The 14,712-nt window shown below is 32.7% G+C and overlaps 1 protein-coding gene across 1 annotated transcript in view; it reads left to right on the top strand.

The window, feature by feature from the left end:
* LOC149565021 (flavin-containing monooxygenase FMO GS-OX-like 8) overlaps window positions 1-13,059 on the top strand; it is a 145,780-nt gene extending 132,721 nt beyond the window's left edge. Inside the window, exon 7 of the mRNA XM_089816999.1 lies at window positions 12,898-13,059. Coding sequence (XP_089673125.1) covers window positions 12,898-13,059 — 162 coding nt within the window. The remainder of the gene's footprint in view (window positions 1-12,897) is intronic.
* Window positions 13,060-14,712: the final 1,653 nt, after the last annotated feature.

Raw genomic sequence — 14,712 nt, 5'->3', positions numbered from 1 at the left:
AACATTTTTACTAAATGCAAATCAATTAACATTTTCTCATTAAATAAAACTTTTTATTTTAAAATATTTGAATGAATCATCAAGAATCTTTAAAATAAATTTTAAACTAAAGCCTACATTTCAATAGAATCTTTTTATATTTTTTCTAAATATTTATGAGTATTTCTATTCTTGTTTTATATTTGCATACAAAACATTCTAATTTTTTCTAATTAAACAAAACAAATCTTACTTTCTAAATATTATAGAAAAACTATGATTTATTTCCATTCAATCTTTGATATTAAAAAAACATCCAACTAAAATTCTATATTACATATTATTATACATAATAGTATCATTGAATGATATCTATTATTTTATAACAATTATTTTTGTGTAGTAATTAAAAAAATTAAGAATTATTTTTTAAATGTATTTCTAAGTTTTTTATTATTTTTTATTTTTCAAAATTTTTGGGGTCTTATTATTTCAACCTTTTTATTTTGGTATGGTCATTTGTCACCCTATTATTTTGGGATGACCATGCATCATTCTAAAGCCTATCATTTCGAGAATAAATTTTTATTTTATTGTTTTATAAGGTGCCACATGGCCATGACAAAATAAGAAGCATTTATAAAATACTTTTTAATTAAATTAGTGTGTAATCACTCTCATTTCTTTTTTATTGACGGATAATCTACTTTGGCATATTCCCATGTTGGGATTTGCATTTATGCTCCCATTGTATAGAATGACTCTTGACATAATAAGTTTGAGAAGTTAGAACAATATAATGGAAGTAGTGTTAAGTTTGGAAATGATGCACAATGTTATGTGAAAGGTAAAGGATCAATTATATTGAATGATAAGATCAGATGTGACAATGTATATTGGGTTGATGGTTTGAAATATAAATTGTTGAGTGTGGCATAGTTCATTAGTTTAGGCTACCAAGTTGAATTCCAAAACAAGAATGCAAAGATCTATGATGCTACTAGTGAACTAATTGGAAGTGGAGAGAAAACAAGAGGTAACTTGTTCTATCTAGACCTATCTGAAGATACTTGTCTATTTGCACAGCTCACGGATGTTTTCTTATGGCATAAGAGGCTATTTCATGTAAACTTTGGTAATTTGGTAGGCATTAGTAGGACAAAAAGAGATAGGATTACTAAGACTGAGAAAACTTGATAAACTGATGTGCACATAATGTCAAATAAGTAAAATGACAAAGTTTAGTTCCAAGAGCAAGACCTATTCTTCTAATGATATTCTAGAATTGGTTCATATTGATTTATGTGGTCATATTGGAGTGAAAATCTATTATGGTGACAAATATTTCCTTCTATTTGTTGATGACTTTTCTATTATGATGGTTGTGATGTTTCTTAAAGAAAATTTTGATCCATTTTAGATGTTTATGTGATATTTGGCTAGAGTTGAAAAGGAAATAGGAAAGAGTATGAAGTGCTTGGGATCAGATAGAGGAGGTGAATTCATATCGTATGAGTTCAATATATTATGCAATGATAAGTGAATCAAGAGACAAATGAGTGCACCAAAGACTCCACCATCAAATGAAATATCTGAAAGAATGAATAGATCAATCATGGACTGGGCAAGAACAATGATGATGGACAATAATGTTTCACAAAAATACTAGAGAGAAGCTCTAAGTATTGCATTCTACACTCTAAACTAAGTTCAATTGAACAAATGTACAAAAAAAATACCTTTTAAAGTTTTGTATGTCTATGCACCTACTGTGAATTATTTTAAATCTTTTGGAAGAAAATGTTGTTGGAATATTCAAATGGGAAGAATACTTCTAGGGGGGGTGTAAATCAGAAGTAACCAATTGTTATCCTTTCGAGCCCTTAATAACATATAACTGAAATTAACATGTACCAAAGTAAACAAACATAAAGTGAGAGCATGCATCAACACATAACACAAGAGATTTTGGTGACCCAGAAACCCTCCAGGAATAAGAAGGTAAAACTGGGGTGGGGATGACACCCACAAAAATTACTGCAACAATGAGTTCAACCACTTCTGATGGTTTTCCCTATAAAAGACCTACCTTGTTAAAGGCTTTACACGATGTCAATAGTGACCTATTGAAAGGATTTACAAACACTTTACATGAAGTGTCACCCTGTTAAAGGATTTACATAAGGCTATTAAACCCACCTAATACATAGGATTTTCTTAACCTTCTCCAAAGGCTCTCCTACCTAGCTGTTAAGCTAACCTATCACCATAGGCTTTCAACTTCTAATATAATTGTGAGAGAGTATTAGAAAATTTGACCTAATTGAATGCAATCTCAAATTGCTAGGTTCAGGCACTTGATCTGCTCTTTCTCTTCTGATCCTTGCTTGATTTGATCTTCTGAATATGTCCTCTATTCTATTCTAATTGACTGGATAAATGTTAGCCCTTCCACTTAGTCTTTTCCTCTTCACACTAAAATTACACTATAATCTTCTCTTATGCTCTCTCTCTCTCTCTCTCTCTCTCTCTCTCTCTCTCTCTCTCTCTCTCTCTCTCTCTCTCTCTCTCTCTCTCTCTCTCTCTCTCTCTCTCTCTCTCTCTCTCTCTCTCAATTACAATGGTGCATTCATCCTCCTTATAAAGAATGAGAAGACTTAGGGTTAGGTATGGATCTACGATCCAAATTGAATCTCAAATTCCTGCTCATACTTTGCATTTTTCTAATTGGTTGCATGACTTAACCATTTTTCTGATTGGTTGCATGCAGATTTCATAAGGAAAGCAAATAACTCGTCCTTACCCTTCTTCTCCTTTGAAATTTCTCTAAGTCAGCTCCAAAAATGGTTTATATCTTAGTTTGTGCAAGTACAAACTCTTATGTTGATCTTGCGTTGCTCGGCACATGAAGTATTTCTAATGCTCGGCACATACTGTTTCTGGATTGCTCAGCATCAACTATGTTTCCTAGTTTTCTCGACACCTATTATATCCTGTATCACTCGGCATATGTTGTTCTGAGTTGCTCGGCATCTGAATGATTCTGTTACTCAGCACATGAACAATTCTTGGATCACTCGGCACTAACTGTGACTCAGTACCTATTAAAATTCTAGCTTGGCATCTATTATGTACTCGACATACATAGTGAAAATGGTTAAGTGTGTTGAAACTCATTTGTCAATAATATTTATTTGGCCAACAATCTCCCCCTTTGACATGAGTGTCAAAAACACTTAACTAGACATTGATGATCCTAACCTTATTGAGTACACTCTTTACTCACTCAACTTACATGCAAAATTTCAAAAAAAAAAATGTGAGTAGCAATATACATTATGACTTCCCCTAAGTTGATTGTGCCTTTGAAATTGAAATTCTATGCCAATATGCCTTATCCTTTCTGTCCTTTGACCTATTTTTGCATTCTAAGCCTGAATGTTGTATCTGATCTATGTGATGTCATATGATTACCAAAATTTTACATCTCTCCTTCACTTCTTTATTCTTTGTCTCCCCCTTTTTGGCTATATACAATCATTCAACTTTATCTTCAAAATGAATGAATGATCAAAATTTGGTAATTACCCATTATTTCTTCCCTTATAATATATATCTCCCCCTTTTTTGACACTGATGTCAAAGGGTTCTATGGATTAATTCCATGTTTAGCCAAAAATGAGCTATTAACCTCTAGGAGTATCTTCAAAGCTGCATCCCAATTGTTTAATGCAGTATCCAATGACTTGTGTTGGATTGCAAGCTCTATTGCTAGGTCTACAAGTCCTTCATGTGTAGAAAGATTGGGATCTTTCTTAAGGACTGTCTCTGCATACATTTTCTCCTTGTGAAGTATCTCCAAGCGAGGGGTGATAGAGGATTGAATTTGCATTAACTTAGCTTTTATATTAGCCTCCTCTATTGATAATACAGCTAGTTCCCTTTAAGTGTGAAGCGTCTGAGCAAAATGCTTCTCACTTTGAGCTGGATTGGTTTGGAGTTGCATAATAGAAATTTTTAGATTTCTCTCCAAGCTCATTATTTTTTGGCTAGTCTCATGTGTGAAGTTTGAAAAATCACACAGTTTATTGTAAAGGGAGAATATATTCCCTAGTACAATTTTGACTCTATCTATTTTCTTAGCTCGCTCAACTTGTCCCAAAATGATAGTATTTGATATCTTCTCATTGACCTTACCTTGGAATTTCTTCTCTGACCATTCCATTAGTTTAGCATTGGTGTCATGGTCCTCATTTGTTACCTAAACTATATCTAATAGTTGCTCTATAATTGGTCTTGATTCATCTGGAGACTGTAGGTTGAAGGCATCCATGAATATGTCCTTGATTTCATTCAATGCTTTTCTATATTTGTAGTCCCTTCTGAGTGCCTCTTGTCTCCTTCTTCTATCCAATGCACTCTGAATTTCATTCATCTTTTGCTCAGTCAGAGTATTGGATTCATAATAGGGTATCTTTATTTCTTCATCAAGCTCAAGAATTCCATAATGGATTGTCCTAGCTACCCTAGTGGAGCTCGAGCCTAGTGTTCTAATTTGCAATTCCAAAGTTCCAGTGCATGGTTGCTAAAGATTTTTTGTAGGAGTACCTATTTTGGGTAGTTCGACCAAAGTTTGTATTGTAGATTCCTCCTTATCTTTTGTCTCTTCTTTTTCTTCAGTTTGTGTCTCTTTCTCTGTCATTCTGGCTGGGGGTGTACCTGATGACTGTACTGATTTGACTTTATCATTCCCTGCTGCTACACTCGGCTCCTGAAGTGCATCTGTGACTTCTTTTGGTGGAGATGGTGGTGGAAGAAGTAGAAGTCCAGTAGATTGTGTGATCATAGGTGGTTCTTGTGTTTGCACCTTGATTTCCTTTAATTTTACTATTGCCTTCTAGATTTCATCAACACTGACCAATATTGGGCTTGAACATAGCCTAGCTACTTGTGTTGATTGGTCAAGGATCTTTTCTAGATCCTCTGCAGTTAATGGATTGATATTTTGAATAGAACTTTCAATGACATCCTTTATCTTAATTGTCTTTTTAGGTGTGATGGTAGAATGAGGAGGGCTAGGAGGTGGCAGTTGTGTGTCTTGTACACTATGTTCGTGTTGTTCACCTATCTCCATTTCCTCTTCTTTTCTTATTTCCTCCTCCTTTTCTTCTTCATCCTTCTTTTCTTCCTCCACTTTCTTCTCCTCTACCTTCTTTCTTCTTGCTTCTTTTATTTCTTTTTTTTTGGCACTTGCTTCTGCCTTGTATTCTTCATCAAATACATCATCAATTTTCTTGTAAATAGTTTTCCACACTTTTGTGGTTTTGCTCACAACCTCTTCAATTTTATTTTGTAGAATATTGAATGCCCTGTATTTGGGAGTAAATCTACTATTGTTCCTTTTGACTACATTTATTATTTGACTTGTAGTCAAATCAGGCAACATCCTTGCTAAGGTAGATTCCCTTATTTCTTTCTCAATTTGCAGACAAAAATACCATTTTTCCTCTACAATCTTATATAATTCCTTTGGCAATGAACTATCTAGTTCAAGAGGTGTATGTTTATATTCTGCCATCATATTATAGATAGATTTCTCTATTTTATTTTGCTCATCCTTTGTGAGCTTATTAAAATTTACATTCTTCAAATCACTTAAGTCTCCATTCCTAATCTTAGCACATAATTTATCAATAGAAGAATTTGGTGGATGACTTACCACTTTAAACTAATTGTGGTCTTCTGATTTCATCCTTTCTTCAACTGAATCAGGTTGAGCCACAAATTTTCTTGTTTTCTTTGGCTCTTCTTTAGTCTTCTCAGTGGATTTCTTTTTCTGTGTTGCTTCTTCTCTTGCCTTTTGTGTTGTAGCTCTTGTAGTAGCTCTAGTTGTAGGCTTCTTGGGTATAGGCTTTGCCACTTTCTTTGGCTTGGGTTGAGGAGCAGGTGGTGCTTTTTCCTTTCTCTTAGTGACCTTGGTTTTAATGGATGTTTCCTCGACTTCTTCTTTCTCTACACCTTTCTCTTCATCCTCTCTTAAGCCTTGACTCAACTGTAGAGACTCTTGTTCAGGCTCATATCCTTCATTGTCATCTTCTTCTTTATCATCACTTATTTCTTCTACTTCTTCTGCAGTACCTGTCTCTCCAATATTTACCCTAAATTTGTTTTTGATCTTCTTGACCAATTTATCCTTCTTCTTTACTATTGAGGCTGCTTTGAGGTCTATTACCACCCTTGATTTAACAATGTCATAGGTTCCAAAATACTTTGTACTTTTATCAATTTCCTCTACAAGTAGAGTTGTAATAGCTATTGAAGCCTTATCCACATCAAGTTCATAGCCCAGTGGTCTAAACCATCTAACTCTAGGGCTGACTGCTTGTATGTAGGTATACTCAATATCCACTAGAAAAAATATATCCGTTTCATGTTGCTCCACTAATGAGACTGGAATTCTCATTCTCTGTTTCATGGATTGTTTGAAATCTTCAAAATAACTAGTCATTTGGTCATCAAAATTCTCACCCATCTGCTCAATGAATCCATTTATTTGTTCAACAATAGTCTTATCTGGATCCCATCTCACCTTGCCTGTTGAGGTGAATTCTTTCATAATATAGAAGAACATGCAAATTAATACTGCACCAAATTTGCATTGAGCCCCTTTGGATTTCCTTATGGCTCCCTAGTTCTCATTGATTTGCGGCATCATCAAATTTGCAAGATCATAAGTGTGATCCTTTTCCCCTAGCTTGTAGGCAACATCTACAGCTATGTTGGGTACACTATTTAACCTATTAGATTGATAAAATTTGTGAGATATGATCCTGACAGCAAAATCTAGTAGGGGGTCTTTGATGATGTCAATGGTCATACCCCTGTTGTTCCACTTGGCACCAGTATTTTTCTTAATTGCCTCCCTCTTATCACTCCTTAGAGTTTTGGGCCAATCTAGGGTTGGGATACCAATGACCCTATGTACAGTTTTCTTTGTGAACTTTACTAGCCCAGTTTCTAGCCAAAAAGCTCCATCATGGATTCTGCTCAACACAATGTGTATCCATTCTATTTTAAAAATAATAGTGAAAACTAGGGTTTTGATCAGTCTCTTCTTTTTGACTATGGAGAATTCATCCTTAAGTTTCCCATTTTCACAGAGCTTATCAAATGCATTGAAAATCTCCAAATCTCTTATGGCTCCTATCTTGCAGTTGTAGCATTTACATACATCCTGAACCATAACTACTTTATCAGGAATTACGGATAGGGCACCAACACGATCATTTTTGTAAGCAACTTCAAGGATGGGTCTGAACTCTGGTTGTCTAACTTCATTGCTAACTAGTTGAATTTCCAACCCTTCCTTTTCTTTTGTATATTTAGAACTAGATGTCATCTTTAACTAAACTAGGGTATACTGTTTACAAATTTTTAAACTACGTAACTTGGCACTTGAATGAAATACCTGGTAAATCGATGAAATAGAGTTGGATAGCTATTGAATTGTTGTAAATCACCTTTTGATCGCTAGAAAATTGCTTAATCATTCTACTCGTCTTTGCTCTTTGTTTGAATGAATGAAAAATGAATGATTTTCACTTTTATTAGGCTTGAAACCTAAAATTTATTGCATTCATTCTTTACAGCTATACACTCGGCTTCCAAAAAAAAATTTCAACTTAGCATCAACTATATTTCACTCACTCGATAGCTACTATCATCTCTTTACTCGGTATCCACTAGACTTTTCAACTCTGCATGTACTGCACTTTTACTGGGCAACCAAAGGTAGCTTGGCATCATCTTTCCAAGTTTTATACCAGCATCTTAACTTATGTTGATTTCTTCTTTGTAGTGCTCCTATGTTCTTTTGGGCAGATGTATGATACATCTTTATATGTATCAGCCCCATGTGCCTTTCTAGTGCTTAATTTGATAAGGTGTGATCACTTGACCTCTTGGGTGAAGTGATCTCTCCATTCGATGTGCTGAATTCACCTTTCTTTTGCCATGTCTTCTTCATATCTTCCTTGATGTGTTTCGCATTAACTTTTTCTTTTCCCTTATTAACTTCAGTCTTGGGTGCTTTGATAAATTTTCAGAGATATTCAACAAAGGAGACAATGAAGACTACAATGGAAGAAAATTCTTCTAATAGGAACTAAACTACAACTAGTCTAGGAGAGACATTATTCCTTCCTATTTACTCACCTATGAAGTATACCCAACAATCAAGGTTAACTAATCTGGACAAAGATGAAAATGTTTAAGAGAAGCACCAAGATGAACAAGAAAACTTGTCTAAGGGTGATGCATGTTAACCATTGTAATCATTTGTAAGATATTAACTAGGCATGCCTTAGTAGCAAGCATATTGTAAATCCTCTAGCAAGGTACCTCTCAAAAGTAGAACAACTCATGTAATCCTTACATGTTGCAAACATTCATAACTTGATGTGTTCTTGGAAAAAATAGTTGTAACCTCTAACCAAGTCACCTTTTATCTACAATAAAGGCTAGTGGGTATATTATCCCCACCATGGTTTTCATCCTCCAATCAATGGTTTACATGTATAAAATAGTTGTGTCAGTTGATGTATGCTTTTTTGAGTGACATTATACGCTTGTACCTTATTGGATTTATGATTATTTTATTAGTTAAGTGGTTATTGCTTAATTTACTTGATATAATCGTGTAACAGGCCAATCAGAGAATTCATACTTATTCAACCCCCACCCCCTCCCCCCCATCTCAATATGAGTTGAGACCAACATAATCATATTATATAGTGTGGCACTAAAACCTTAGTAATAAGAATAGGACTTATTTAGAAAGTCGATACAAACACATTTGGGAATTTTTTTTTAATTTCCACATAGTATTTTGAGAGCACACCATTAGGGTGCTCAACAACAAGTTCCTCTCCATAGTGATAGTTTATTTTCATCAAGACTTTTGCTTTTAATTTCTCAAGCCTTTCAGATGCAATGTAAATACCCAATTATCTCTAAAACATTGCATTGACACAAGTATATGTTAGAGTTCGGTCTTGATATGATAAGTTAGTACATGGATTCATAACACTCATATCATATTAGAGAATGTCAAGATCTTGAAGCACTAACTAATAACCCTCAACTAGTGGAAAAAATAGTGCACAGTCATTTATGTATCACTATAAATGAGGTGTGTAGTTGTAGTGATGAATATTACATATATAAGAAATGATGAAGATATGAGAAGGCATGAGTGAAACTCTCACTACTCTTCTAAAGGTACAACACTTACGATATCACTTGAAAAAAAATGAGCTAGTAGAAATTATGCCTATATTAGGTGTATCAAATGATGAAGACATGTGTCTCAACCACATGATGTGAGAAAAAGTATGAAAATGACCTAATTAAACTTAAGATAAATATGATAAATAAATCTTAGAAAAGTGATATCCTATTAGTTTGATAATGAATTTCCTCATAGTAACAAAACTCATATATATCAAACCAATATAAACTTAGGACATGTGCTATCTAAAAATATGATAGGATGTGCCACATCAAAATTTTATCTTCACTATGTTATTTGTTAATGAAATATTAATGATAGTTTAGATTCTTGTAAGCTTTTGTTGGGCTCTACCCATGTTTATGGTTTTTTTTAAATAATAGGTCAATGATCCATACCTATATTAATTTAAGAGGGTTTATATATTATAAGCATTCTAGGTGTAGAAAAAAACTATTGACATATCCCAAAAGTGTTGGTCAAAATGGCTAATCTAGTCACATATACAAACCATGTCAATCATAGAATTAAGGTCATCATTACAATCCATATAACTATTAGAAATTAAAGTGTGTTGATAGAATTAGGGAGTAAATCAATTATGCACTTTAAACAACTTTTTGTCCAACTATGGATATCATTTTCAAATCTTAAACTTTCATATATCAGTAAATGGGAATGGCACCCACAAAATTATCCACTAATAAAAAGTATCTTGTGAAAGATATTGACCCTAATAAGAGTTTACTACATCCATATAGTGTATATATCCTTAGAAAAGGACTAGGCCTTGTCAGAAGCCTTAACTCTATTAGGATTCATGATCACAATACAAAATACAAGTTGAGCTCACTACCTAAACATGCATATACAAATTTACAAGTTATATGAATAGGTACAAAACCTTGAGTGTGCTAATATCTTCAATATTTGATTTGTCTTTGTAGTTCCACACTCACAAACTTCCATACAATTGTCTTCTATAATCTTCTCATCAAATTTACATCTATGCAATACATAGAAAGTTGGTGTATAGAAATTATATCATTCCAATACAATTGGAAACTTCACAAAAAAAGATCTTCCTTTATACCAAAAAGTTTGAATTGATAGTCTTAGCATTTTCCACACACTACCAAACCTCATATTAAATTCTACCATGTGACAATTAACATTTAACATGTTGGCCTAACATTTTCAAGCAATTATTTAGACAAGTCAAAATAATTCCTTAACCAAACAATCAGTATTTTGACTATTAACATATTTTGCATTGTTAAACTTGTTACTGGAAAACTTCCCAAAACTCATCCAAAATCTAACAAAAACTTTAGTGCCCTTGCACACATTATTTATGATGTCCATGTTATTTGTCTCTAAGCTTGCATAACTTAATATGTCTTATGTGAAGCTATCCAAACAAATCTATAATATTGTTGCATGTTAACTAGTATTATACTTAGACAATTTTCTAAATACCTTTCAACCAAACTTGTCTGTTGACTTTGCTACCTCAAAAATTGTGTTATTCTTCCATTAATGACTGTTGGAAATATTATGAAAGGCTAAATTACTAAGAGGGGAGGGGTGAATCAGTAACTAATAAAATGTTAACACTTAATTAGAAATTAATCCTTCATTTGAATTCTAATCTAATTGCATGCATGAAAAAATGAAAACATTAAGGCATTCATAACACTTTTGACACACAATTTTGGTGACCTAGAAATGTTACAAATAGAAAGTCAAATTGGGGTGAGGAGGATACCCACAAGCTTTAGTAATACAGTATAAAGTTGACTAGTTAAGGCTTACAATGATCAGTTCTGATGATCTGCCCTATTAGGAGCAATAAGGACTACTAGGTCCACCTTGCAAAAGGATTTACAAACATACAATGAAGTATGCACTCAGTAAAGATATTTACACAAGACTGTCAGATCTACCTTGTTAAAGGATTTAATTGATCCACCTATTAGGATGAATCAGTGACTAATCTCTAATCTACAACTTGGTTTGTTGAATGAGATTCCTCTAAGTGTACAAATCACCTTGCTGTGATAGATGAATCTTTGTTGCTCCTTATGTTGTTGTAGCATTTTTTATTCACTCTTCTGCTCTTCTCTTCTTATTTCATACTTGTATTCATTATTCCATACATACATTGGATGTGATACAATACATTACATATATACCAATCCAATTAAAAAATTACAAAGTCAGCCACAATACAAGTTTACACAAATACTACAAAGTTGGCCAAAGTGTAGAAACTTAGGTTCTAAAGATTAACTCAATGAGGTTCTGATACTAAACATCCACTGTCAATGCTTGACATCATCATGCTCTCAGTAGACATAGAAGCTCGATCCATACTAATCACTTCCAAGTAATCTTGAACTCAGTTTGCACTGGTGACTCGGCGAATACTGTGAAACTCGACATATAAACTAAATCATTTGATTCACACTGCATAGCTCAATCAATGTTGTTACTACGAGCTCAGGATAAACTAAGTCACTTGGTTAACACTAAGTAGCTCGGTTAACACTAGACTCACATCACATCAACTACAAACTTGGTAATCACTACGCAACTCAGTTTGCACTAGTAAACTCGACATACACTGAGATGCTTAGTTTACACTACTGATCATCACCATAGTAGTAACTGCTTGGCGCAAACTGGAATCTATCCAAAGGACTCAGTAGCAATTGTAGAACTCAGTAGAAACTGAAGTGCTTGGTTAAAACTGTTAATTGTACAATATGCTTGGTAGATGCTTATAATATAAATAAGTGTATGTCACTAATAACAAACATGACTAGAATGTCAACAAATGACAACCCTAAAAATTGTCCTTATCCAAATTTCCTACAATAATATCCCTTATAACTTATAGACTTCCAACATATAAACTAAAATTTGACCCCTACTACCCTTAGAGCATATAAAAAAGTATTACAACACAACCCCATACATATTTCAAACATTTACTAATAGAGGGAAAATTCAAAAAAAAACACCTGAACTAAACATGTGAACCACGTATCTTAGAAGACTCTACATCTCTAATGATCACCCTTTTACCTTTTCCTTTTTTTGTAATAGGAAAGTCTTTGGAGCTATCAACAATGGGAATCGACACTAAAAATGCCTTGATGGAGGGGTTGTAGAAGAGAACTAAAGGAGAACCATAATGACATAAAATAAATTGAATGTGGAGTCCATGATATTTGTAGGAAGAACATCAACCAAATACCCACATTTATGGTTATATACAAATATTATCTTAGCAAAATGATAGAAGATATGTGCATTTCAAATAAATAATATAATCCAAAATAAGGTTAGAATCCTTCATAAGTTATGTGCATATTTATTCCCTTCATACTATAAACCACTCCATAACTATTTACTTATAAATTGAACACTTAATATATAAAAAATTAAAATTAAGAAAAAAATTCAATATTGAGAGCTTAGAAGATATTGAGACTAAATTCTTATTAAATTTTTCAAATGATTGTATATTTACCTATGTTATTTTTGGCTATTTATCATGTCAATATCTAAAATTTGGGTTTAATAATTTTTGATATATTTTTAACATGGAATTATTCTTATAGTATTGTGACAATCTTGTGGCCCGATCTGGTGCAACCCCTTTCGAGGAATGGAGGAAAGAAATTGTAATGGCAGGGATTATTAATGCTATATCAAATCCAGTCACTTATCGAGACTCTTGGGATGAAAATTACTTGCTTGAATTGTTAGTGAAAACACCATAGTGATGAGGAATTGATTATATTATTTTAATGATGATTTTATTTGTTAAAATAATGTTTATGACTATTCTAAGATTAAATTTCAAACTTAAATGTGAGATTATATTCCTAAGCTTAAATGTGAGATTATATTCCTAAGCATATGAATATTCTTCACAATAATTAATTCAAACTTACGATAACTAACATACTTCTTTTATGTGCTAAATGCTTTTGAAAGCTGTCCATAGTTCTTTTCTCATGATATTTGAGGCTATAAGTTAATGTGACATTTTTCTAAATGATCTCAAAGTAATCAATGAAACTTAGAAATTATTGATGGGAGAAATTCATAAACTTAAGGGTGCAGCCAAATACACACCAAGTATGCCTTAACAAATTAGAAACATGTGCAAGACATGTGATCTTGTTTATAAAATCAATATTTGGAAGGGAAGGTTGGAATATGAAGGAGAAGGTGAGTATATTTAATTAAATGAGACATTGGAAGATCCCTATTTTATAAAATGAGGAATCGTAGATAAAACATTTTGATGAATGGTAGGTAGAATATGAGGGAATAATATATATTATTTTTTGTAAGATGGGAAATGGGATTATCTCATTAAGCACATATCCTACAGTCCAATAGGAAAATTTATCTTAGGAGATGCATCATGCAAATTTTCTTATTGATGTGAGATAACTTGTCCATAACAAGTGTAAACAATCTTCAAGAAGGTGAAATTCATCAAAGAATTCAATTATCCCACAAGATTTGCAATGTATAATTCGCAAGAGAAGTATTTCCAAGTGGAAGAGGTGGACCTAGAGAAAAAGGAAGAGGAAGAAAAATTAGGACAAAGTATTATTTTATAGTAATCAAGCATATGTTAGGTCATATGTCATGGGTTTTTTTTATGAAGGTCGGTTTTTATTTTGGAAATTATTCTCAATCGTTGCAAGTTAAGCTCATCCATATTAGAAGAATCTTGAACCTTATTTGTATTTCTTCAATCATGATCCATGAATTTGCCTCAATAGTTCCATTATCTTTATATTATGTATGTTTCCTTCAACGTGGTCCAAAATTATTTTCCTTGCATGATCTTTTTATAGAGAGTGGAGGAGTTTATTTTCTTTTATAATTGCTAAAGGATGTTGTTTTTAGGATGTTTAATTATTTTTTGACAAGTTTTATCAATCAAAGGCTTGTTTTTGCTTCTTATTTCTATAAAAGGGAATTCATGGTTATTTGATAAATTGTTCTTCAACTTATGAGTTTTATACTAGACATAAAATAGCTAATATACATTAATTTGCAAATGTTTTTGATAGAGTTTGTGTTTAATGGATTGTAGGTTGTATATTTAAAATAATTAATAAAAAAATTACTACAATGGTGTCTTCTACATTTTTTTCTCTTAACTGTGTGAATTTTCCTATCTTTTAGATTTATCTTCATGATTTCCTTATGAATCTGTAATATGTGTAATTTAGTTTTCTTGTAAGGATAGAATTAAATTACTTGTTGTGGATTGCAACAAGATAATCACAATGATTCATTTGAAATACTGTATATGTTGTAACTAATTTCAAGGTTTAACTAATGCTCGAATTCTCTCTATAATAGCGGCAGTTCTAATCATGGTTCGTGAAGCATGTGTTCGGTCCTAG

Source organism: Cupressus sempervirens, chromosome 3 (genome assembly GCF_028749045.1).
Source record: "Cupressus sempervirens isolate cs-2001-9-10 chromosome 3, ASM2874904v1, whole genome shotgun sequence".
NCBI classification, from domain to species: domain Eukaryota; kingdom Viridiplantae; phylum Streptophyta; class Pinopsida; order Cupressales; family Cupressaceae; genus Cupressus; species Cupressus sempervirens.
Note: the sequence above shows the minus strand (reverse complement) of the source record. Positions and strands in the feature narration are given on the sequence as shown.